The 24,898-nt window shown below is 42.6% G+C and overlaps 1 protein-coding gene across 1 annotated transcript; it reads left to right on the forward strand.

Moving 5' to 3' along the window:
• Positions 1-445: 445 nt before the first annotated feature.
• Positions 446-22,953, forward strand: CCND1 (cyclin D1). Its single transcript, XM_035117125.3, has 5 exons — positions 446-869; positions 2,470-2,685; positions 3,645-3,804; positions 9,844-9,992; positions 19,483-22,953. Exons 1-5 carry the CDS (start codon positions 672-674, stop codon positions 19,636-19,638), a joined length of 879 nt encoding a protein of 292 aa, XP_034973016.1. The 5' UTR covers positions 446-671; the 3' UTR covers positions 19,639-22,953.
• The last annotated feature ends 1,945 nt before the right edge of the window (positions 22,954-24,898 follow it).

A 24,898-nucleotide genomic window follows, 5' to 3' on the forward strand; every position in this document is an offset into this window, starting at 1 on the left:
GAATGCTGGTTTCCTCGATGGATGGCCCACGACGCAGATGATATCTTCCAAACCACCGTAGTGGCGGTGGGGTCCCTTCCTTGGAAAAGGAGCCCGGAGCCCCTTCTGCCTGTCCGTGTCTGTGTGTGGCCTAGTCTCATTCATCATTCGGCTGCCCGAGCCCTCTCCATTTTTAAAAAATTCTGCCTGATCCAGTGGAAACACAATTTGGGCTTCCCCCACCACCTCTCTCTGTCTCTGTCTCTCCCTCCTTCCCCCGAAAGGGGGGGGGAGAAAAAGAAAGAAAGCGAGCCCTTGTCCTCATTTGCATTTGCATTAAAAGCCCTGCTTCTGTCTTCGCTAAGCAAAGGGGGAAGGACTTGCAGCCTATGGGATGGCTTTAGGGCTCTGCCCCCTGCTTTTGGCTTCTCTCCCTCTCCCTTCTCTTTCGCATTCTCCCCGCGCTTTGATCTCTGCTTAACAACAGTCACGTCACGGGGGGACTCATACAGGAGAGTTTAGTTGGAAGTTAGAAAGTTTTGCAGCCTCCAGAGGGCTGTAGCAGCAGTAGCAGCAGCAAGCAGCATCTGAGGGACTCCTGGAAGGGGAAGAGCCAGAGAATCTGACTCAGTCCTTTGGAGCAAAGCTGCGCCTGCAGGAGAAGGAGCAAGCAGGAGGCGGAGGCGGCAGACATGGAACATCAGCTGCTCTGCTGTGAAGTGGAGACCATCAGGAGAGCCTACCAAGACACCAACCTGCTCAATGACAGGGTCTTGCAGACGATGCTGAAAGCAGAGGAGACCTGCTCGCCCTCGGTCTCCTACTTCAAGTGCGTGCAGAAGGAGATCTTACCATATATGAGGAAAATAGTGGCCACTTGGATGTTGGAGGTTGGTAAACGCGCTTTGCAAAAGCTTGCGCTTTCTCGCAATAAAACCATTCCGGAGTCGCAGTGTCTCTCTTTCTCTCTTTTCTGTCTTTCTTTACCCCCCTCCAATTTCCTGCACCCTAAAACATACTGTGAAGCATTGATCTCTACCCCCCCCGCCACCCCCACCCTCCACGCCTTTCCCCTCTTTCCTATAGACTTGGGCTAGATAAACCAGAATGCAGCCTTTACGCTGTCACAATAACCGGGGGCTTGTCGAGTCAGTATATAGTCAATTCGTGCAAAAAAAATGAGGGGAGAAAGCGAGTTTTGGAAGTTTCAGAAAGACGCCCCCCTTCCTCGTGCCTCTGCGGGATCCTAAAGGTGGGATCGGCAGATCCCTGGAGCCCAGCATGCCCCCCTCCGGATTCTTCGGCAGCCCTTCAACCTTGCCATGAACCGGACTAGGATTTTATTTTAAATTAATATCCATGGACACGTATGCAAGTGCTCCCCGTGCCAGTATTATGCGCCATCTTTGTTCTTTTATTGCAAAGGCCAAGTGTTTATTAATAATTAGAAAGGCAGGAGCCCGCGGGAGGGGGGGAGAGGAAAGTGGGGTTCCCGCGGGGACCCCGGGCAGAGGGGATCGGGCTCCTGGCTTGCAGATCTTGGGGAGTTGCTGCTGGAAACTTTTCTTTGTTCAGGGAGCAGAAGCGAGCCTCTGGGCTTCCCCCTTGGAAGACATGCTTCTGCTGCACGAACTTGTCGGCAAGGTCGCCCGGCAAAAACCGGTGTGAATTTCGCCTTCCGTCGGCGACACGTGTTTGTGGGGGTTCCCATCAGGACCAGGGGCGTCTGGGCTACATTTTCAGCCCTTTTGCGAAGCCCTGCGGGCTTGCGGTCTATTTTTAATTAATTTTTGAAAGCCGGGGCGCTGGCAAATGTCGCACGTTGCTTCCTCAGGGAGGGTGAGAGAAGAGGACTGGGGAGCCCTGGAGTTTGACTTCGGGGTGTCCCCCTGGAGAGTCCACCGGGTCTCATCCCAAGGGGGATCGGTAAAGGACCCCCGCCGCGGTGTTTTCAGACTCTTTTGGGGGCTCTGCAGATTTTTTAAATATTTTTAAATATTTTTTGAAAAGATGACGTCTGGGGAAAAAGGCTTGCAGCTGCCTTACTGGACGCCACCTTTGTGTCTCGACGAAAGCGGGGGTCGGCAGCTCCCAAGTCAGGGGGAGCCAATAGGGGGCATCTAGGCCGTGGCCCCCAACGGGTTGAAACCCCCTTCCCCAATTTTTTTGGGGGGCTTGCCGTTCAATAGGGGGCCCCTCAAAAGCTCCCATTTTCTTTTTTCTTGTCGGAACGCCGACCACGTTTTCGAAAGCCACATTTTGCTCAACTTGCGACTTTCTCTTTCATTTCTTCTCTTGCACTCTTTCGTCGGTTTATTTGTTTTTATTCGAGGAAATTCACTTAATCTGTTTTGTTTCTTCCCCCTTCACCACCTCATAGCCACTGAAAGCAAGCTGGTTACCAGAAGGCATGGGGAACTCCTTGAGCTTTTTTTAATAAAAAATTACTTTTTAAAGTGCTGGTTTCAACAGGCTTTCTTTCCCCTGCAGGTTTGTGAGGAGCAGAAATGTGAAGAGGAGGTTTTCCCCTTGGCTATGAACTATTTGGACCGATATCTCTCCTTTGAACCCCTCAAGAAAACCCGCCTGCAACTGCTGGGAGCTACCTGCATGTTTGTGGCTTCGAAAATGAAGGAAACCATTCCTCTAACTGCAGAAAAACTGTGTATTTACACTGATAACTCCATTAGACCCAACGAATTACTGGTAATTTCCTATTTAATTTCATCAGGGAAGCAAAGCAATAAACCTCACCAAGGAAAAGAAATAGATTTATATCCCCTTCATAACCCATGCCTCACATTTGAGGTTTGAGAACTGTGCCTGGCTTTGCGCAGCTTGCGCTCTTCCTGCTGCTCTTCCTGCGTTATCCAGACAAAAGTTCTAGACTGCCTGAATGGAGATAACAGATAAGCCCAATATGGTTCTTGAGATTTCTGAATGACAAAGCCGGGGGTGCCTAATATCCCTTCCACATTCCTTGTGGGGCGTGAGCCTTATTGAACTCCTTAGGATTTATTTCCAAGTAAACATGCGTCAAGGAGACAGACTTGCTGAGCTGCAATCCTAAGCACACTTTTCTTTCTCTTTTTGTGGCGGGGAGTAAATAAATATTTTTAGCAACGGTGTATTAAGTCAACCTCTGGACTGCTGCAGCCCATATTGTGCAGTAGATTAACTGAATGAAAATTCCCTAATAGGTTAAACCCTTATTATTAACTCACAACGAGGAGAAATATACGTACTAACAAGATGGGGGAGAGGCGGAAAAATGGGTGGCTGGCGCCCTCTTGCGGTAGAAACTCATCCAGCCGGCCTGGTTAATGGAGCAGCTGGGTGGGGGGGGGCTGGAATGGGGGGGGGGAGAGGGAACAGAATTATGTAATTTTCCTGTGGAAAGGCACCTTTCCCGCCTGCTTCTGTTCTCCTCCGGTGGCATTATGGCTGCTGCCATGTTTGGCAAGAGCCCATTTTCTGCTGGCGAAACTCGCCCTCCTGCACAAAGCAAGGCACCTAAAGTGAAGCTGACTTTAGGATACAGTGTTAGGATAGCTACTCGGCCGACAAACGCTGCATTTCCATGTGCTTATAAAGGGAACTTTGTAATCGCATTTCTCTCTCTCTCTCTTTCTCTCCTTTCTTCCTCCACCCCACCCTCCTTGTAGCAAATGGAACTGCTTCTGGTGAATAAGCTGAAATGGAATCTGGCTGCCATGACCCCTCATGACTTTATTGAACATTTTCTAAGTAAAATGCCTGTGGCTGAGGACAGCAAGCAGATCATCCGTAAACACGCCCAGACTTTTGTGGCTCTATGTGCTACAGGTATGAGCCTTGCACTCTCCAGAAGGCGTGTTGTGTGTCTGTGTACCCCAGCAAGCACACCCTCCTCCCTTTACCCGCTGCCCAGAATCCCATAGGCGCACCCTTTAAAACTGGGCACTAAATTTTCAGCTTAGCTCATGCACTAAGCAGGTGTCTCCTTTTCCAGAACCCGGATTACTTTTGCCAAAGGTGAGTTTGCCAGAAAGAGGCATTTCCTCTCCGTTTCGAGGCTGAAAATCGCTTTGCGGAGTGTTGTTCAGCCTGGGGGAAGTGGCTAGATTAATTGTCAATTGCAGAGTGTCATGCTCTCAGAGGTCTACCCAAGAGCTTCAGGGCTGGATGGCCTCGGAAACCTGTTTTCCCCCCTCTCTTGTTGTTGCTGTTCTTGCCATTTTAAACTCATTGGGGCATAGGGTTTGTGTCCGCTTTCTCTGGAACATTTAGAATTGAATCTCTTCCCGCCCCTTCCCGATCCTTAAGTGCTGCTGGCAGAGGGCAGGAGCAAAGACGTTGAAGTGGGCCCAACGTAGAAGTTCTCTGGCCAAGAGCTGAGTCTCTGCTGTCCACACCCTGCTGACCACGTGCTGTGCAGAAGCCATGTGCGCTCGAAACCACGGGAGGAGCCAGAGACTATGACAAAGCTCCAGGATTTCATAGAGAGGGGACTGGTTTTGGGTTTCAAGGGCAATCTCTGTGTGTGTGCGCGCATGCCAGCACTTTTAAGCACTCTTCCCCCGCCCTGCCACTTCCCTTGTTGCTGTTTCATTTCCTTGATTCCTTATTCCAATCTTTCACCCCCTAAACGACAAGCAGGAGTCTGAGATCAGAAATGTGTTGTTGCATTCCTGATGTTCAGGTACGGTAGCACAGCTGGTGCTTTTTTGCAGCAGGCCAAATGGGGAAAGGGGGGGTGGATATTAAAAAAGGGAGAGATAAATTAGTTTTCCTCCAGTGTGGCAAGAATGATCTGGAAATGGCTAAAGGGCAACGAAGCTATTTTGAACGGAAGCCTGCCGTGTTGACTCTTGAGGATCAAACCGGTGTTTTTTACATACATTCTGGGAGTGTTTATATTGGTGAGATGTGATTTGTAATTTTCCAAGGTTGGCATGGGACAATTGAGCTTGAATAGACTTCTTTGAGCTTGGAAACTTGAATTGCATTTAAAATCCAAGTTGATGCTTGAGGTTAAAGCCCAGCAGTTTGTGATGTCACACCTGAGATGTATTTGGTGGAAAGATCCAAGAAAAACAACAAGCAGATTCCCCCCCCCCACCTCCCCTTGCTGGTTTTAAACAGGCTGTCCTACTACAGGGTTTGGTTTAGAGAGGTAGCCGCAGACTCTCCAAAGAGAAATATGTAAATATTGTAAGTATTTTTCAATCTCGCCTTTCATCCTGAGCCTAACTGTAGGACTGTATGCAGCTCAGCGTCTTCTAGAAAATGCATTCCTCACCCTGCTCTTAAAAAACATTAGGGCATTTATTTATTTTTTAAAAAAGTTTTTAGTCTTAAGCACAGTTACCTGGGAGTAAGCTCCACTGAGACTTGCCGCTGAGTAGACATGAACAGGAGTGCTCTGTAAAAAGAATCAAGTTTTTGGATATAAAAGAGATTCGTTTACAGCAAGCTAGCAAGTCCCAATGGTGAGACAAGCCTTGTGGCCACAGAGTGAGTTTTCGAACCTGTTTGTTTGTTTGTTATCCCCAAACAGCCTCCTCTTTTTGGATATGGGGATGTTTAACCTGGGTTATTTCGCTGGCAGCAGCAGTTCCACAGTGATGAAAACAAGAATAGTTCAAAGGTCGGAGGCTTGCAAAGAGCCAAGTTCTTTGATCTGCTGTCAGTGTTGTTATGTTTCTGGTTTAGAAGGCACGTCTAGAGGCCTATCTTAAACATTGTTCTAAACGCCATACGTAGAACCAGAAAATGAATTGGTGAATGCAAACCTTTTCCAGAAATGTTCTACGCAGGCTTTTAAAAGAAGCGTGTGGAGGTCAACAAGGGAACCCCCAATCCTAATGAAGTCAGTGGGAATTTTGCCTAAGTAAACAATGTTTAATAGGGTTTTATGTTGGTGAATTTATCCTTAACAGGCAATGAAAGAAAGAAAGAAAGAAAATTAATTAATTGAGGGCTGCTTAGACAGAGATCTGGAAATGGATGCATGGCCTTGCTACAGATAGGATTGGTTTTTACTGTTTCCTCGTTCTGCTATTCTAATTTGCCAAGCTCCCATCGGATGAGTTACAAACCCTGTTTTATTAACTACTGCTGAGGCTTCATCCAAAACCCCATTGAATTAAAGGTCCATTTGGCCATTAGAGCACAACTTCCACTTCATGCGGAATAAAAGGGGAAGGTTCCTAGGGGGACACTGCAATATACAGTAACTATTACTTTAAAACAGTGGGAGAAAAAGTTTAAATGATGTGAAGGCAGGATAAAACAAATATTTGAGGATTTCTAGGATTGTGGTTTTGTTCTAGATATAAAGAAGATTACAAGCAAAGGTGATGCTAAAAGGAATTCCCTTTTATGTTCCTCCTTCGGCTCTCTGTCTAACCAGACTGGATTTGCTTTGTAATTTCTCTCTCTCTCTTTCACGTGTGTGTGTGTTGTTTTGTTTTGTTTTGAATGTGTTTTCTCCAAAGACTCCTTTTGTGTGGTGGGAGGCTTGGTACCATGAGTTGTTTAGCCTAATGAATAGGGCCCTGGCATGGCCAAGGAAGGCACAGATCACACAAATGAAGTGAGCTTCATTGATCCAAGCTGAGACCACTGCTTAGGGAAAAGGCCCTGCTCTAAACAAGCAGAACGATTAATTGGGACAAATATTGGGAGATTCGGGGTTTCATTCTGTTCCCCCGGCTGTCTAAACATAATTGGGTCTGCCACTGCTGCTCCGCCCCGCCCCACCCACTTTTCTTCCGCGGAGGATTATTATCATTATTTAATGTGATTTTGCTGGAGAAAAGCCCTCCCTTTGAAACGCATTTGCCACAATTCGCCTATTCTGCGAGCCTTTCTAAAATTGGAAGTCTCAAGGTATGCGACCAGTTGAAACCTGTTGCATCTCGCAGCCAGTGATTTATGTTCGGAGTTTTGATTTGCCTCAATGAAAAGATTTTCATTCATAGCCCCCAGCTCTCCAGACGGATGGAATTGCTGCTCCATTTAAAAAGGAAAAGGGGGTGACTTGCCTTGTTAGGAATTTTTTTTTTTTAAGCGCTACAGCGCCTAGATGCCTGCTTTGTCCTCCCTTCAGGGTGGCTGGCATTCTTTTCTCTCCTCTTTCCTCCCCCCCTCCTCTCCTTTTAACAACACTGAAGTTGTTTATTCTTTTTGGATGAAGTCTCAGATAGGCTACTGGGGATGTGTGCTTCAATTGAGGGGCCCCCTTCCCCATTGTAGCTGTGTCAGGTCTAATTCATCTCACCGAAGCCCCCTTGTTCCTGAGCGCTCAATAGCGCAAGATGAGGCAATGGAGGCTGACAATGATGCCACACTCTTCCCTTGGGAGCATCCAATTACAGCCGAGAGGGGCCCCCTGATTAATATGCTGAAATTAGTGGTCTCTGCCACAAATAATTCCTTGTTGTGTCGCAACAAAAAGTCTGTCCATGCCGCTTGTCTAGAGTGGTTATAGGGACAGGCACAAACTGGTCATTTAAACTTCATTATTGCTTTTCCACCTTGGGAAGAAAGAGGGTGTGACAAGGAATTCCTCTTCCTTTTTTCTCGCCACTTTAAAAGGAAGTACTTTGTGCATTCCCAAACTTGCTACTCTTTGAATGATCTCATGATCACTTTGCCCATTTTGGAGTTGGGGTTTTTGTTTTTGTTTTGTTTTAAAGGTGGGGCCCTCATTCCAAATTGAAAAAAGCAAAGTTTCCAAGATTGGAAGAAAAAATCAAGTCTGGGTGATGTAGAAGTCAAAATGCCAGATAAGGGTGGTCATTTCTGTGCTGATGTTGAAAATTTATTGATGCCTAGTGTCAGAGGTATGCACTTATGCATACTTTTAGCAAATATTACAGGTCTTTGTAAAATGAAAGGTAGGAAGGTAATCTCAGGCAACATGGCATAGTGTTTAAATAGCAATACATATAGTCCATGTCTTAGGGGATCATTTAAGAGTTGATGCTTTGAGCATTTAAAGGTGTGTTGCTCTGCACCGCAGTGTGCAAATGCTCCTGAATTGTGTTTTCCCTCAACAACAAACCTGAGATTGAGTCTCATGATCTACCAACTATCTCTCATCTCCCAATCTTTTAAAAGGGCATATTGCCCTATTGTCAACATTTTAAATTGGAATAAGATGCTAATATTGGTTAGTACAGTAGTATAGGGATACTCACAGTAGCCCTATTGATCTTAAGGGACATGACAAACTAAGGTATTTTCAGTGGATCTACTCCTAATAAGACTTAATTGAATGCAAGCCATTGTGTTTAACAAGGAATGCGAAAGAAATGACTTTTACACAGTCCTGGAGGTGATTTTGCTGATAAAATATTCTCGCACTGGTTTTCCTGAAGAGCAGCTGCAAATCACAATTTAAAATATTTAAGATTTTAAGAACGTGTTTAGCATAGTCGACTATTGGAAGGGAAATTGCAATTATTTAGATTCTTTGGGGTTTGTAGGTGAGCAGATGGATTGCCTCCAAGCTGCTGGGAGTGTTTCCTAAGTTGATGTACATAGGTTGGCATTTTTCTGCTTTCATCCTGACAATCAGATATTGAAGCATGTTTTCCCTCTCTTAATTCCTGGTCATGGTCAAATGCAGGCTTGGATCAAACATGCCTGCTTAGAAGGAGTCTTAGCCTCAGAATGTAAATGATTGCTTTTTTTGTTGCTGTAACATTCTCTATGGCAGCTGTAGGCCAAGCAATCATGGGGAGTGGCTTTGCCACAAGACCTACAGCAATGCAGTCTGGAAGTGGGCCCAGGCTCTTGTCAGCATGGTGTCATATCAGAATGTAGCTTATTGTCTGCCAGTTCTTGGGACCCCCTTCACTTAGCTATGCCACATTTACATTAAGTCCCCATTGCCAGGATGGAAGGCAGTCACAGATAAGGGAAAGGTTGAAGCAAAACATTTACCAGAGGAAGTGCCCATTTACATCCGATTTCTCTATTTCACTGCAGTGGTGAAGTTGTATATGTGGGGTTCAGGTTTCCACCTTTATTAGAAAGAGTAAGATTTTTGGTCTAAGTGTATACGGTCAGAAGTATGTTTAATGGAGGGTTGGAGCCTTGAACTGCAGTCCCATTCACTTCAGACTTAATCTCATTGGACTCAGCAGTGCTTAAAAAAAGTATACATTTGGGCTGTTGGATGCTGTTCTGCGTAGATTTATTATATGAAACCACTTGGACAGAAAATTAGAAAACCCTCTTAAGTGTGCTCTCTCGGAACAGTGTTGAAACCAGGATTCTATACTGGCTTTGCTTGCAAACGCATCATCTGATGATGAATGTGTGTGTTTTTTAGCTGCCGGAGACTGAACCATCCTGTAAAACAATAGAATGCAAGGTGGTGGTCCAGTTTCAAAGGAATTGCTACAGCCTTTAGTGCAATAAAGCACCACAAAGCCCTAAATCTGTGCAACTACATGGGATTTTAAGAAGAGCTCTGATGGATTAGGCCAAAGGCCAGTTTAGTCCATCAGCATGTCCATCACAGTGGCTGACCATATTTCTATGGGAGGCTTGCAAGCAGAACATGGATGCTAATACCAACACATATCGTTGAAGGAAACAATTGCATGGGTGAATTGATATGCAGGTTGGTTTTCATGGGACTGTTCACAGAAATGGGCCAAAAAATGTTCCAAGAGATGCTGTAAGAAAAGCAGTAAGCTAAGCCTAGACGCATATATGTCCACATGGACATGCTCTGTTAAGCCACCTTAGCGCCTGCACATTGGAAACCTTTGGTCACTGGGTAAGCTTCCTTTATTTGCACCTGTGAGCGTGGGGTGGTATGTATATGCAAGCTCACTTCTATTTCTTTGTTTTTCCCCCCAACAGATGTTAAGTTTATTTCAAATCCACCTTCCATGATTGCAGCTGGTAGTGTGGTAGCTGCTGTGCAAGGCCTTCACCTTGGAAACACCAACGCTTTCCTCTCTTACCAATGCCTCACACATTTCCTCTCGAAAGTCATCAAATGTGACCCGGTAAGTGATGCTTGATCCGTAGTCATGGTGCCTCCTGGATGGGGCATCTATTCTGTTTGTGGGCCTCAAATCAAAGCAAGGCTCAAAAGTTGCTTCACATCTGTCACCTTCTTCATCTTCAGTTATTTATTGTCTACATTAGTACCCAAAAGTGTGCTTTATGTCTTGTGTGGACTGAAGGCTACCACTAGTTCCAAGCCTTTCAATGAAGAAATACCAAGAAAGGAAAGGAGAAACTCTTAAGAGGACAAGTTCAGAGGCTCTATTGATTTGATCTATAGATAATTAAATTGTGTGGACAAGTGCTCTTTGAAGTAAGTCAAGGAACTAGTGATTGCGGTGAACAGACTCAATGATACCATTTAGCTTTCTCTCTCTTTTTTTAACCACTCCTGAGATTCTTTATATTGCTAGATGGTTTTTTTTTGGGGGGGGGGAAGGATATTAACAGAATTTTAATGGTTTACAACAAGGTAAACCTGCACAGTAGATCATACTTCATTCCAAGCCCTCCCCATCCCAGCTGGTTTTCTTTTTTGAAAAAAAGTTTGCCCCATTATTTCGTGAAAAGGTAGATGGTCCTCATAGGACTCTTCCTGGAGATGCTCATCAGTAACTAGAGAGCAATAAACCTTTCATGAATGAATGGGCAGGAAGGGAGCCTACAAGGAAGACCTAAAGTCAATGATCCATGCCCTAATGGTGTGTGAAGTTGGGGCAGAGTTTAGCTTTGTGTTGGAACAATGCGAAAGCCCCATAAAAAGATGCTTGAAAAAGGTTCTTGTGAGGTCTCCAAGCACCAACAATGAGTCAGATAAAGTCAGCCCAGAGGCTTGCAACCAAATCTTGGAGGCTCGGCTAAAACATTCCTTGTTTCATATGTCCATAAATATATAGAAAATATAAGAGTGCAGAAACGAGAGCTGTCGCAATTACAACGAGGTTCCTTAACGTCCTGAGACTTCATAATGAATGGAATATTGCGGTATTTTGATTGCAAATGCTTGCTTCACCGTTGCATTCTACATGGGTTCATGATGTTGTTTTTTTATTTGTCTTTCATGCTGCTAAAGTTTTGGCTATAGGCAGTCTTTTTTCAGGATTGGATGTATTCAGTGCAAGCTACATAGATGCCTACGCTGATCCATCATCTGCCTGCATAGCAAGAGAGAGAGAGAGAGAATAGTGAAGGCAGTTTGAGAAAAGCAGCCTGCAGAAGCCATATTGGCACTAGGTTCTTTTAAATCACATCCTGCCTACTTTTGATTTGATGCCAGATTAGGAGCTAAAGAAAGCACCACAGAGCTGTGTCTTGTTTTGCAGAAAGAACGCTTCATTGAAGGCAGTGCTAACTTACATTTAGTGTCAGGGTTGCAGGATGCAGTTTACCTGAGCCTGATCTACTCTCCTCATTTTTGTGAAGCCTTTGCAGACCTCACACATGAGCCCCCGTTGCCTTGAATGAAGGGTATGTTTTGTGGTAGTGCTAGGTGGATTGAGTCCTCTTGTTATGCTCAAAACTGCTTGATTTCAGTGGCACAACTTCAGCTTGAAGAGTGCACCTGAAGCGCTTCAGTGGCACCAGGTCTAAATTCACCCCTGAAGTATTGGCTTCATTTCAAATGTTGAAACAAGGTGGTGTAAGCCTTATACAGATGTTGAACTCACAAATAAGTAGAACATGTGAATGAGGAGAGCAGGGATGTGCACATTTCCTCCACCCTTTCCCATTTGCTCTCCACAAGTTTTGAGGGTGGCTGTCAAGACATGGAGGCTCCCTCAGCAATGTAGAACCTCAATTTTCCAGGATATACATTGCTTAGGGAGCATGCCTTAGGAAGAGCAGGGTCTCTACTGCAGGATGTTGAACTCAAACTCTTGAAGCCCAGTGGGGGTTAGAGTTAGTGCCCTTGCCTCTGCTGTCTCTCCATTTGTGTGGTAAACTTGTTGGCTTTAATACCTGAATTGCAGTCTTGTCTACCTATGAACAAAGTAGGTTCTCCACTGTACTTTGTCTCTGTCCAGTGCAATACATTTGACTTAGCAGTTGAATGACCTGCTATCCCACACCGATCGTGATTTTAAAGGAAATTATATTTAAGCATCTTTTCTTGCATAAGATGGAACTGGAGTCTATTGCATTGTGGACCTCTGAATCAGGTGAAACAATGCATTCTTCTGTGGTTTGGTCAATATCTGAGCTTTTCTCAGAAAGAGGGATTTTTATGATTGAAAACAATGCTTTGGATCCAAAGGTCCTCTTTTGCATGTGGAAGGTGGCTTTCGCTCACGGAAGGATCGTTTTACACATCACACTGGAGTGTTACACAGGAAATAGGGGAGCGGGTGGTGCTGTGGTCTAAACCAGACTGAGCCATTTGGGCTTGCCGATTGGAAGGTTGGCGGTTCAAATCCGGACGACAGGGGGAGCTTCCGTTGCTCTGTCCCAGCTCCTGCCAACCTAGCAGTTCGAAAGCACACCAGTGCAAGTAGATAAATAGGTACCACTGCGGTGGGAAGGTAAACGGTGTTTCTGTGCACTCTCTGGCTTCTATCAGAAGCGGTTTAGTCATGCTGGCCACATGACCTGGAAAGCTGTCTGTGGACAAACGCCAGCCCAGCTCCCTCAGCCTGAAGCGACTTCGGCACTGCACCCCATAGTCACCTTTGACTGGATTTAATCATCCAGGAGTCCTTTACCTTTACCTTTACACCTTACACAGGAAATATGTTTGGTTACTTGCCAAAACTGTTGCACAAACAGAATCCCAAGAAAATCTATGGAGCCTAGTGCCTACAGCACAGTGCAATTCTTTCTGTTAGCACTTGTCCAAGCCCTTGGGAATAGCAATCACAGCTGCTTTCCAAAGATTTTCTATTCTTTGGATTCAACCCACCAGTGTCTTTCAAAAGAGCTATGATCCAGAGAACTCTGTTCAGTATGCACTGGGACTAAATTTTCCTGACCACAGAAAGGAGGTGAACCTCAAAAGGTGCTAGAGAAAAGGGCTTGTGGTTTGTTTATTTACAGAAGCACTCCATTTCTTGCCTCCTGCATTTTGAGTTACTCTGTTCATCATTAGACACAGCTACAGACAAGAGTGTGATTCAAGCAATTCTATTATAAAATTTGGCTCATGAGCATTATGTAGAAACGCATTCTTAAAAATCTCTGAGGTTCCATGGATATTCTTTTGTAAAAAGAAATGGCTTGATGTGTTTGTACATAATTCTGGTCTACTGAATTTTATGTTGTCATACTTTTGAATTGTTTTTAGGTGTCTCCAAGAAAGAGTATGGTGTTCTAAAAATGCAGTGGACAAAAGAAAAATGGGGTTATTCTGTTAAAAAATATATATCAGCTTTTGAAGCTTACTACCCTTTGGCAGTAGGGGCTGAATGTCAGTGCTGCCTCCCCTTTTCAAGCTAAGTTTTTATCCAATAGCAGCTTCTGAACTAGGAACATGGCAACCTGCCTTTAACCAAGTCATACCACTGTTCCATTGTCTGCACAGGGGACCAGCTAACTTGTGGCCTTCCACAGCTGCCACCATTCGTGGCTGAGGCTGATGCTCCATAATCATCAGATGGATGGGAGTTGCAGCCTGAAAATCAGAAGGGCACAAAGTCGGGCTAGACGTCCCAAGTTTTTCTGGGTTGCTTAACATAGAACTTGCACTTTATCTTCTACAAGTGCATTGGTTTTCATAATGTGTCACACAGTTGTGAACTTTAAAGTTTAAAAACCACAGAGATCAACATTTCATTTCATTTCATTTGAACATCGTAAAATATACTTAAAATTCTTGGCTGGAATAGATGACCTAGAGGATTAAAAAATATATATAATATGGTTACGGTAATTTTTTACCTTTAACCAAGAAAAAACTAAAATTAATAGCAACTGACTGAAATTCCTTTATGGTTCATTTTGGTAGGAGTCCAATTTCCCATTTTGCTTTTGATCAGTGGTAATTAGAAGTCAGATAGCCACCATTAGACTCTTGGGCTGTCTTCCATCGGCTCTGTTCCCGACATTCATTTCAAGGCCAGAAAATTTCTACATTCAATTTGTTTTTGATGCTGTCTGTTAAATACATTGGAATTTGTTTGGCTTCACACTGGGAGCATCTCGTCTGTAACCACAGTGGACCAGGCAATATTGCAGGATTCTTAAGTTGTCTCTGTTACTTTTCTTTGATAACCAAATCCCAAATTGACTGACACACACCCTGATCACAGCTTAGTTATAGTAAAAAGTTATGTCTTTATGTTAGTAGAGCACACTCATTTGCTCACAACTCTCAGGCCTGGACTGAACAAGCACTAAGTAAACTTTCCCCAATCTGATGCCCTCTAAAGGTTGTTGGACTACAATTCCCATAATACACAGGTTCCGTTCTAATGCCACTATCGATTGACAGTGCCAATAATTCAAAACTAGGCAGTTCTAGTCCAATGCAACCAAATATATATTACTTTCTAAGGAACAGGATTCCAAAAACATAATCTGAGTTTGCCATGTAGGGGAAAGGAAACTGGCTTTATGCCAGCTAGTGCAACACCCTCCCCCATGTTCTGTGGCATGCAAAGAAAATGTAAATGGGGGGTTGGCTCATGTCCCACTTCTAGGTTGCCATATTTCAAAAAGTAAAAATCCAGACACAAAAAGTTGTCTTTGGCAAAGTTGTTGAGCTTGCCATACATTCCAGTGATTTCCACCCTGACAGTTTCTGACTGCCGTATTCCAGCTATGCTCGGGAAATTATGGACGTACGGCAGCCCTACACTGTTCACACTACTAGGCTTTGGAGAAGATGGGATGCAGCATGAGTTTTGCTTGCTTCTTTTGAGATTCCACAGTGTCTGGCACATGGTTACTCCCTTGACATTCATGTCAAGCATTGGGAAGGAAAGGCCAGAAACAGCAAGGTTCTAGTTGGTTCCAAAGCTCAAAATTGAGTTTCAGACATCAGTACCAACTCTTGAGTTCCTTGCATCTGCTGAAAGACTTGCCAGTAATCACTGGGGAGAAAAAGCAATGTGGAGCTAAAATTTGCAGGTCCCCTCCAGTGACAATGAATCTTTTGGTCACAATCCCTGAAACCATATGTGCTATGCGCCCAGTTTTTGTTTGTTTTTACAAAGCTTGTGAGTGTCTAGTCACTCTCTAGCAAGCTTGATGAGCTTCAGCATTCCTCCAGCCCAAATCCTGGGAAGGTGTTGTGGTATCAGCTCCACAATTGGACTGCACTTTGGAAACTCAACATGACAAGAGCAGGCCCCAGCTGGCCTTTGGAGCTGGAGAAGGGGGTAGGGATCCCACCATGGAATTCGCTGCCACAAGAAGCAGGGGTGGCCATCAACTCAGATGGCTTTAAAAGAGGATTAGACAAATTTATGGATGGCTGTGTTCTAGCACCACTGACTGAGGCAGTATGCTTCTGAATACCAGAGTTCTAGGACGGGGGAATGTTGTGCTCAGGTATCTGCTTGTTTCCCACAGGCTTCCAGTTGGCCACTTTGAGAACAGGATGCTAGGCTAGGTGGGCCACTGGCCTAATCCAGGAGATCCTTCTTATTACCATTCCAACATTGCAATTTGCTTCAATGGCATCTTCTGGTGGGCATGTGTTTGTCTGTGTGATGATTTCCAAATCCAAGAGCAGAAGTGGGGGCTACATCACACTGCGTTTTCAAGCACCTTCACAGCATGAGTCCCCATCAGGGAAAAGGATAGATAAATAAATAATAGTAGTAGGGATGATGATGATGATGACGACGACAACTGCTGAGACCGTTGTGTTCCTCACTTCCAAGCCTAAGAAGAGTTTGGGGCTAGTCTCTGTCAACGCTGTAGTTGTAAGATGCGACTGCCATATTGGAAGTCTGTGACAGAAATGAACTGCATGCTTACTGTGCGTAGAGATGGGCAGGGGCTGGGGATTGTCCCTGATGTCATGCTGAGTTTTGGAAACTACAGCATGAATTTAGGGGTAAGACCTGTGCCCCCTTGGAGCAGCTGGAATTTGTGTACGCCAGAGGTCTTTGTTTAGAACTCTGACTACGTCTGTAGGTTTGATCATGCTTTCTTGGTTGTTAATTGTGTGTGTGTGTGTGTGTGTGTGTGTGTGTGTGTGTGTGTGACAATACGAGTTCCTCTTAAGTGTTATAGGTAAGCTTTCCCCAACCTTGCGCCCTGCAGGTGTTGTGGACTACAGCTTCCACCAATTCCATCCAGCACAGCCCTACAGACTGGGGCTGATGCGAGTTGGTGTTCAAAACACCTGGATCTCACCAGGTTGGGAACAACTCCCGATAGGTGGAATTGGTCTGGCCACTCAGTTTAACAGAATCCCAACAGGGGACTTTCAAGTGATGAGTGTATTACAGGTGAGTGGCCAGCATTTGAATTATGAGAAAAATGTGATATGCTTTCATTCAGTATGGAGTTGTTGACTGTACTGTTCAGTTATGGTTGAATCAAACTCACAACTTTCCCCAAACTTTCTGAAAGTGATAGAATATGTTTTTAAAACCCTTGTGGAAAAGCCTATATATTTCTTTTTATATTTCTTATTTGGGTTAAATAAGAATGTGTGGGATCAGAGTAGGCATTTCACACCATGGAAACACCATATTCGTATCTATTAGGAAAAGCCAGTGCTGTGTTGGGTGCCTATGGCATAATTGCTTTAGGATAGAGGGTGTTTCTTTTTGCAATTTAAAATACTGTCTCTCTGTCAAGAGGAAATATTACACTAGAGTTTAAACCAGTAAAGGTCAAAGGTTATTTGTTTTCAGTGAGCTGTAACTGATGGTCTGATCTGCTTAGAGGTAGGATTAACCTCCCTCTCTCTCAGAAGAGGCTTGCAGAGAATTGTTTGCTTGGGTTTTTAATCTTATTTTACCCCCCAAATGCCATGTGGTAGAGAAGGTTCTTGTGGCAGCGGAATCAGTGAAAAGCTAGTAGATCACACAAGAAGCTTCTGAATGAAGGCAGAATTGAAACAGGAAAATAAAGAAAACAGCAGGCAGGTCACCATCTCAGGAAAACAACATTCATTCTCAGTCATGCACATCCTAACACTTTTGACGGCAATTTATCATGGAAGACTGGTTTCACCGCAAGGGCTAGCACATGTCATAGGTTAAATCAGAAAAGGCAATCCCAAAAGGAAACTTCAAAGTTCTTAATACACAGAGTTAAACATATTGAAAAAAGCTTTCGCGATGTTTGTTAGAAAGACAGGAGTAAACAGTGAGCCAAAGGAATTTCGGCAGACTGCTGTGGGATTGTTTGTTTTGCCTATTTAAAGCACTTGGCACTGAAGAAGGTGTCCCACCAACACACAGGGATGCATGTGTTGGTGATCTACCAGGTCTCATTCCATTCTTAATTCCTAGTTGGCATGGCTGATCCTTTTGGGATCAATTCCAGAAAAGTAGCCATGTTAGTTTGTTGCAGAAACAACAAGGAAGAGACCTTTGGCACCCAAAGTTCATGCCGCAATCAATTTGTTACTCTTCTTAAGACGTCAAAACTCACCTATTTGCTGTTCTTACACTGTTCAAACGTTTCCAAATCGCCTAATATATCCTCTCTCAGTGCATTTTCCTTGCAGACAGTGTGGATGAGTACTAAGTGGTTGCCATATAAAATACAATAAAGGGGCTCTGGGTAGTATTTTCAAAATAGAAAAGTTTGCCATATTGTCAGAGTATGTTAAGTTCAGTAGGCTGTGTTTACACTGCCGGCATTCAACAAAATACCTTGCTCCATCAGCTATGAACTTTAAGATTTATGTATTCTTTAAAGCCCTTCCTGTAGCTAGACAGCAATGGATGCTTACCATTGAACTACTGGGGGGGACCCTATATGTTGATAGCTTTCTATTCATTCTGACCTCTGTTGTATACATGAAATGGCCTAGTTCATGTTGTATATATGAAATTCATAGTCTTCAGCCATTTCAGATGAGAAACCCACCTTTAACCCAAACATGGATTTCTTAACTTTTTACTATCTGTTTGCTTCTGCTACTTTAGATCAGGCCATACTCTGGTACTCTGTCCCGATGCATCAGTTGAAAACCAATGGCATATATTATAATAGCCATTGAATGGGAAACTAAAGATGGCTCTGGGCTTCATGCGGAATTATTCAATATGCCTAGCGTCACATTAAGTTTTCACTTCAGAATACATTTGCCCAAATAAGCCTATGTCTGCAACGAGAACTTAAGGCTCACACATCAAATATGGACAGTGATTCAAAGTTCAGGCTCTCTCTTAGATTTGTTTATTGACTGGGTTGTGCACTACAGGAGGGGAAGGGGTGGGTAGACTGGTCCTCCAAACATTGCTGGACTATAATTGCCATCATCTCTAGCCATGAGCAATGCTGGTGAGGCTGATGAGAACTGGAGTCCCAACAGTTCCCTGTGGCCTGGAGGGCTAGGGATATCCGACCCCTACTCCACAGGAAGGCTTCTTTACTCATTGAGTTGCAAGTGCAAAGGAGCTACTTCCTTTGAGCTGACTGGGGAAGCCCAGGTCTGAGCACCCTCAGAAAGAAAGCTAAAGCCTCAAAGCACAGCTGGTGAATCTTCATAGCTGTTGATGATACTTCTGTACTGTAAGGAGACCTAGAGAAGATGATCCATTGGTCTGCTTGCTTACTGGCTTTTCTGCTGAGAATAATAGCTGTGGGCCATTTAGATTAATTAGTGGTGACATTTTATGGAAATGAACACTTGCACCCTCTGCTTTGGGTGGTACCTGCGTCTTCAGCCTTGGGTGACTTTGAAGTTCTATGTGCAGGTGCAGAAGTTGCATTCCGCAACTGGCATCCAGCCTTTTGCAAGGAAGTGGAGACATCTGGGTGCCAGGTTTGGCACCTAACCTCTCTTAACCGGCTGGCACGGCTGCAATGCCGCATCAGTCAGCTGTTATGTGGGGCAGCACAGAACTAAAAGATGCATGGCTTTTGGTGCTGCAGGGCCCTGCGAATCACCTGGCTTGCGCAGCACCAAAAGGAGCACGTCTTTTGGTGCTGCAAGAGCCAGGTGATTCAAGTGAATCACCTGGTCTGCGGGGGTTGCACACATATCAGGCACGCCCAAAACGGTTGCTACCTGTATTCATTATTTCGATATTTTGTGTGAATTGAGTTGTTGGTTGTTAGCTGGTTTGGGCTTCCCTTGGGGAAGGAAAGCAGGATAGAAGGAATAAATGAAATAATGTATATCAGGGGCCAGGGTCACTAGGCAGTCTCCTGTTTCTTCCCACCTCCAAATTCATATCTACATCACATGCATTGGGCTTTTGAGTTTGAGAACACAGTGGTGGCCACTTCTGTATTATTATGGCTTATTTATGACTCACTCTTTTCCATTTGTTTATTTGCTTTCTAGGGATAAGCTATTTGGCTGTGCACACTTCTCTCTGTTTTGCTAAAGAGTTTTCCCCTTCTCTTAAACTTTCGCAGGATTGTTTACGAGCTTGCCAAGAACAGATTGAATCCCTCCTTGAATCTAGTCTACGCCAGGCACAGCAACACAACATATCTTCAGAAACAAAGACTGTTGAAGATGAAGCTGATCTTTCCTGCACACCCACTGATGTTAGAGATGTGAATATTTAAGGAGGACTTCTGCAGTTGGGTTTGCTTGGCAGTACCAGCAAACAACGAAAGGGCATCTGAGAAGGAAGTGGAATCAGGATCTTCTCCCCCTGCCCCTCCCACCCCCCACCCAGGAAAAGCTTTTCTCCAGGACTTTTTATACCAGAAGGGAAAATGTCATTCATTCTTTTCTTCGCTATCCCTTCCTACCCTTTGTGACTCTTAACAGACAACCCCCCCTTCACTCTCAACCGTCTTAAAAAGAAAAAAAAAATAGTATTTGCATGATCTCCAGGGGTTTGTGCTACAAAAATAGAAGATTTTATACAATAATAATCAATTAGTTTTTTATATATTAAAGTGTTTTTGTCTTTATGTTGTAAAAATAGGCATTAACACACACACACATACACACACACACACAAAATGTCTCTCCAGGGGAGGTATTAGATTTGATTCTTGCATATTAAAAAGCCAACCATTTTTAAAGTAGAAGAGGGTGTGTTTTTTTTAGATAGGTTATATGTGTTTTGGGTGTGTGTTTTTTTTCCTTTAAAAAGCATAGCTTTAATGCAGTTCTAGGCTTTTCTGTATCTTGCTTGCTTATGCATTTAGTCACTTTATAATTCATCTGTAAATGTTTATTTTATCTCCTTAGGTTTTTATCCTCTTCACCTTATAAATGGTTTCAATGTAACCTTTACGTTAGTATATGTTAGCAATCAGCATTATTATATGTTAATCTTCTGTGCCTGTGGATTACCTGTGTGTAAGGCTTCTAGGGGTTCCAGCTTAGCATGGCCAGGAAAAGATCCGACATTCTGTTCCAACATTAAAGAGAAGTTCCAATAGCTATATAATATATTTTTGTAACCTTCCTATTTTTGTAGTGTACAAAAACGTGCTGGTTTTCACCCAAACAATACACAGCCTAATTATATCCAGGTTGAATCCACAGTTTTATCTTCTTCTTTATTATTATTGTTGTTTTAAAACCATTCCATTTCAAAGCACTTTCAGTTCATTAGGTATAGGAAATACTTTCTTTTTTTGTGTGTGGGAATTTTTTTTTTTCTTCAAATGGAATGGTTTGGAAATTATATATATAAATATATAAATATATATATAAAGTGCTTGTGTGCAAACTCAGAATTGCAAAGCAAGTGCATTTAACTATGGTGTGAGGAAAGGTGGGGTTGTTGTTTTTTTCTGAAGGGTTGTGTTCCAGTCAGAGAAATTGCATTCACAAAATTGCCAGGATATCTTCCTAACCTTTTCAATAGAAGAGATGTTTAGAAATCTTTTGGTGCCAATTCATTTTTTTGAAAAAAATATAAATTTAGGGGCCTGAAAGGTTTACCTATAGGACACATATTTTGAGAATTGTCTCTAGATGTTGTACAACTGAAGGCTATTAAACACTAAAATATATAATTTATAGTTAAGGCTAAAAAGAATATTTATTGCAGAGGATGTTCAGAAGGCCAGTATAATTTGTAAATTAAATCACCCCCTTGATTCTGAGAAAACAAAATGATCTTTCTGCCCTTGATGTTGCAGTTTTAACTCATCTTACTAAGAAATGAGGACGTGTCAAGATAGTACCACATTTGGCCCAGATGTTTCCAAAATAACCACGAGAAAGCGCCATAGTTAAAAGTGTAGAATTGGTGTACTTGAAAAGAAAAGTTCTTAATCCAGTGTATTTCCCCTCCTTTTTTTTAATTTAGCTACAAATAGAAAATTTGCACATCTTGGCTATGTATCTTTTTTATTATTATTGTAGAAAGTAGCTGAAGGGACGTGGACATAGTTGTTGAAGTTGATGCTTGAGGAGAATGTGATGGCAAAATGTATGTGAGAAACTGCCGCTAAGGTGTTGATTGTAAAAAACAAAAAAAAAGTTTTAAAAAGGAAAAAAAAAAGGGAGCGGACGCTCCCATTTTTTTATTGAGCTGCTATGGATAAATTCCCAGCATGAATTGAAAAGAAAAATTAACATTGCTTTTCTGTATCTTTGTCATTGTGTTTTGCTGCTATTTTGTGGTCATTTTTTTTCGTTTATACAATGTCATATACTGCCATGTTATAGGTTTTAAATTTTCTCATAGAAAATTATATTATTGACATTTTTGGTAGATTTTTTTTTATGTGATCAATTTTTACTTAATGTGATTTACTGCTCTATTCCAAAAAAAGGTTCCTGCTTCACAATACCTCATACTTCAGTTAACCATGTTTAGATCAGGTTTTAATGTTCGTTCACAATGCCTCATAGTTCTACTGCAAGCTGAAATGCATTGGACATTATTCTGAATGGGTCTCGCGATTTGCAACTAGTTTGTGCTAATGTTAAAACAGCAGACATTTCAGAAGATTGAGTAATGTCAGGTTCTTTTGGTTATGTGTTTTGTTTTTTTGGTTTTTTTTATAAAGTGGATTCTTTTTTTCTGATCTGGGGTTTATTATCATAGTAGTTTTTAAGCTGTGTTATTAGCCACATTTGATATATGAAAGGTGCATTATAATATAACTCTTATATGCCCGATGCTTTCCATCACTGGGGAATCATCATGCGGTATGATAGGTTATCTTCTGGAATTTTAAGTATTGTGTGTGTTTAATCTGTTATGATATATTAGGGTTTTTGTTGATGTTAATTATAGCATAATGCTAATTTAAAAAAAAATACAAACAACAACCTGTAAATCTCATTACGTAAGCCAGCTAACAGAGTTGTATGGTGAAGAATAATCTAGTTGCCTGTATGCTGCTAAACCAAAACAGAATTAGAACTTCATTTTTGAGGGCAAACGCAGTTAAGATCCTACCTAAGCTTATTCAAATGGAAAAGGACAGCAGGCTTGTAAGGCTTCTAGCATTCGCAGGACCCAGGAGGACTGGATTCATTCTGTCCAAATTTCAGGAACATTTCTTACTGCTTACCTCAGACATTTCTGTTTGTGGCATCTCTGTGTCTCTGAACCAAACAAGATTATTGAGTTAGTGGTTGTTGGTTATATTATGTGTTGCTCACTGAGAAGCGGCAGCGTGTACTGCAAAATTTTAAGTATTGTATGTACTAAAAGGCCAAATGCTTATAAGCGGGTTCACGTGCCAACAGAGATGCTTTATTTGTCACATTGTTATAACGATCTATAGAAAGCAACACAAATCAGATTTGTATCTTTTAAAAATAATAATATTGTACTTATTGGCATCACTGGTCTGAAATGCACATGTTCACCAACAGACCTGTAACAGATAAGTTTCCAGCAAAAGAAAGAAGAATAAAGACCTCCCCTAAAAGTCTAGAAATAAATTTGTAAAACCCAATGCTTGCGTCCTGTGTTTTTATTCAGTGGGAACAGTTTGTGAACTACAAATCTGCTGCACTCCATTATCTCTTATTTTTAGAAGCGTTAATGATTCAGTATAGTTCAGTTTGGTATCTGTTCTATAATGTCTGAGATGTTGAGTAATGTTTCCACACATTCCTAGAATAAAGCAATGATCAGAATATATTCTTGCACAATCCTTCCCAAACTCACTAACACAATGCAAAGTTTCTATAAATGGATCACATTTCTTTCTTTTTTAATAAGCATTTATTTCATAAACATGATGCATTTACAAACCCATGTGAAAAGATTGTCTCAGTCCTTGACAATGTTTTGCAAAGTTCCTAGTGAAATAGATGGGCCAGCAGTTTCTTGCAGTTTGTTAAACATGACCAAAAAAGCTTTCACTTTTCAATTAAGTGTAACACTAGATTGTCTACCTGCTCTGACTAATTATATTAGTTTTAATGTGCAGCCCACATCCCATACCTTTACAATACAGTCTTCCGATGTCTAGGTCCTTGCGGTTCTCTTGCGTGCCTGATTCTGTGAGTTAAATGTCCTGATACTATGATCACCCTGTGCTGGTGGGCAAGAGTCTCTCAATGGAGCTCCCTCTCTGAATGGGCCCGCCTTCCCACGGATACCACTGCCCAGTCATTTCCTTTGTGGAGTCCACACAATTGCCCATTGGACGTTGCTGATCTATCTTGACAGGAGCAAAAGCCAGGGGGCTCCAGGAGGTATGGCAGTGGGGGACGGTGGGGACCCATCCCTGGTGCCATCTTGGAAGATGCCCAACAACGCCAACCCCTGGCGCTGGTCCTGCATTTACCCTCAAGACAACTTTGCAAGGTGAACATAATGGTTGACCCAGGATTTGAACTTGGATTTCCCTTTTCCAAACCCAACAAAATTGGTTCCAAATTTAATCCTCCAAGGCCATGCAACATGCATAGGCCTAAGGGGGATCCATTCAAAGGTAAGCACTTTTAAAAGTCATTATTTCAGTGTGAAAAGGTGGGCATGTACTACTTGCAGCTGGACTTAAAAATGTCTGACTTTGGTCATTCGGTTTCAGATTTATGATGTGATTAACTGATACAATGCAAGCAGCAGGATAACGATTTGGACTTTCCTCCTGTTCAGTATCTGAATGATAAGGCATTAGAAATTGCACATACAGAAACGTAACACGAGCAGAAGCCAGTGCAACAAGTCCTGCTCACAACTGGACTCCCATAGTCTATGTTGCTGATACACATAGGCCAGCTAAAATCTATCAACTTTTGTTCAAATATCAAACAGAACCAGAACAAATTGAAAAGTGCATGATTAAGTGGGCACAAATGATAGGAGAGAGTATTCACCTAGATCTTGGTGAATCTGCTCACAATTTTTCTTTGAACATGGGCATAAAGAGGAAACTATAGTAATGACAAGATGGTATAGTATTCCAGCCAAGATACATAATATGAGCCACTCTCCCTTATGTTGAAAATGTCAAGAAGAGATGGGGGGTTGTTCACATGTGGTGGAAGTGCAAGATGGTGAATAAATATTGGAAGATAATAAAGAAATCACAAAGATATTACCTATGAAATTCCGTTATGCCCAATTATAAATAAAAGTGAATTATGTCAAACAGTAAGGTCAGAAGACAAAGAATTTCCTATATAATAGCAGCAAATAACACAAAATAAGCTTTTGCCAAATCGGTAGAAATTTACTTACAATCCAAAAAGACACCGTTTGGGACCACATAAGCCTTCTGGGCTTACAATATATTAATATATTTCAGTAGCTGAATTAATGCAAATCAGATGTTAACGTATCTGGTTTATTATAAGAAAGGTTAATGAATGTTTGAAATGGAAGTTAAATCTTTTAATAGATCAAAAGATTAAGAGGATTGTATTAAGAAAGCTCTGTTGGACTTG

This window comes from Zootoca vivipara, chromosome 1 (assembly GCF_965207765.1).
Source record: "Zootoca vivipara chromosome 1, rZooViv2.hap1.1, whole genome shotgun sequence".
NCBI lineage: Eukaryota > Metazoa > Chordata > Lepidosauria > Squamata > Lacertidae > Zootoca > Zootoca vivipara.

Bases quoted from the DNA above. Each gene is read 5' to 3' on its own strand.
- CCND1 (XM_035117125.3), top strand. From the start codon at position 672: ATGGAACATCAGCTGCTCTGCTGTGAAGTGGAGACCATCAGGAGAGCC. The intron at 3,805-9,843 runs GTATGAGCCTTG...TCCCCCCAACAG, and splicing joins TGTGGCTCTATGTGCTACAG to ATGTTAAGTTTATTTCAAAT. The intron at 9,993-19,482 runs GTAAGTGATGCT...AAACTTTCGCAG, and splicing joins AAGTCATCAAATGTGACCCG to GATTGTTTACGAGCTTGCCA.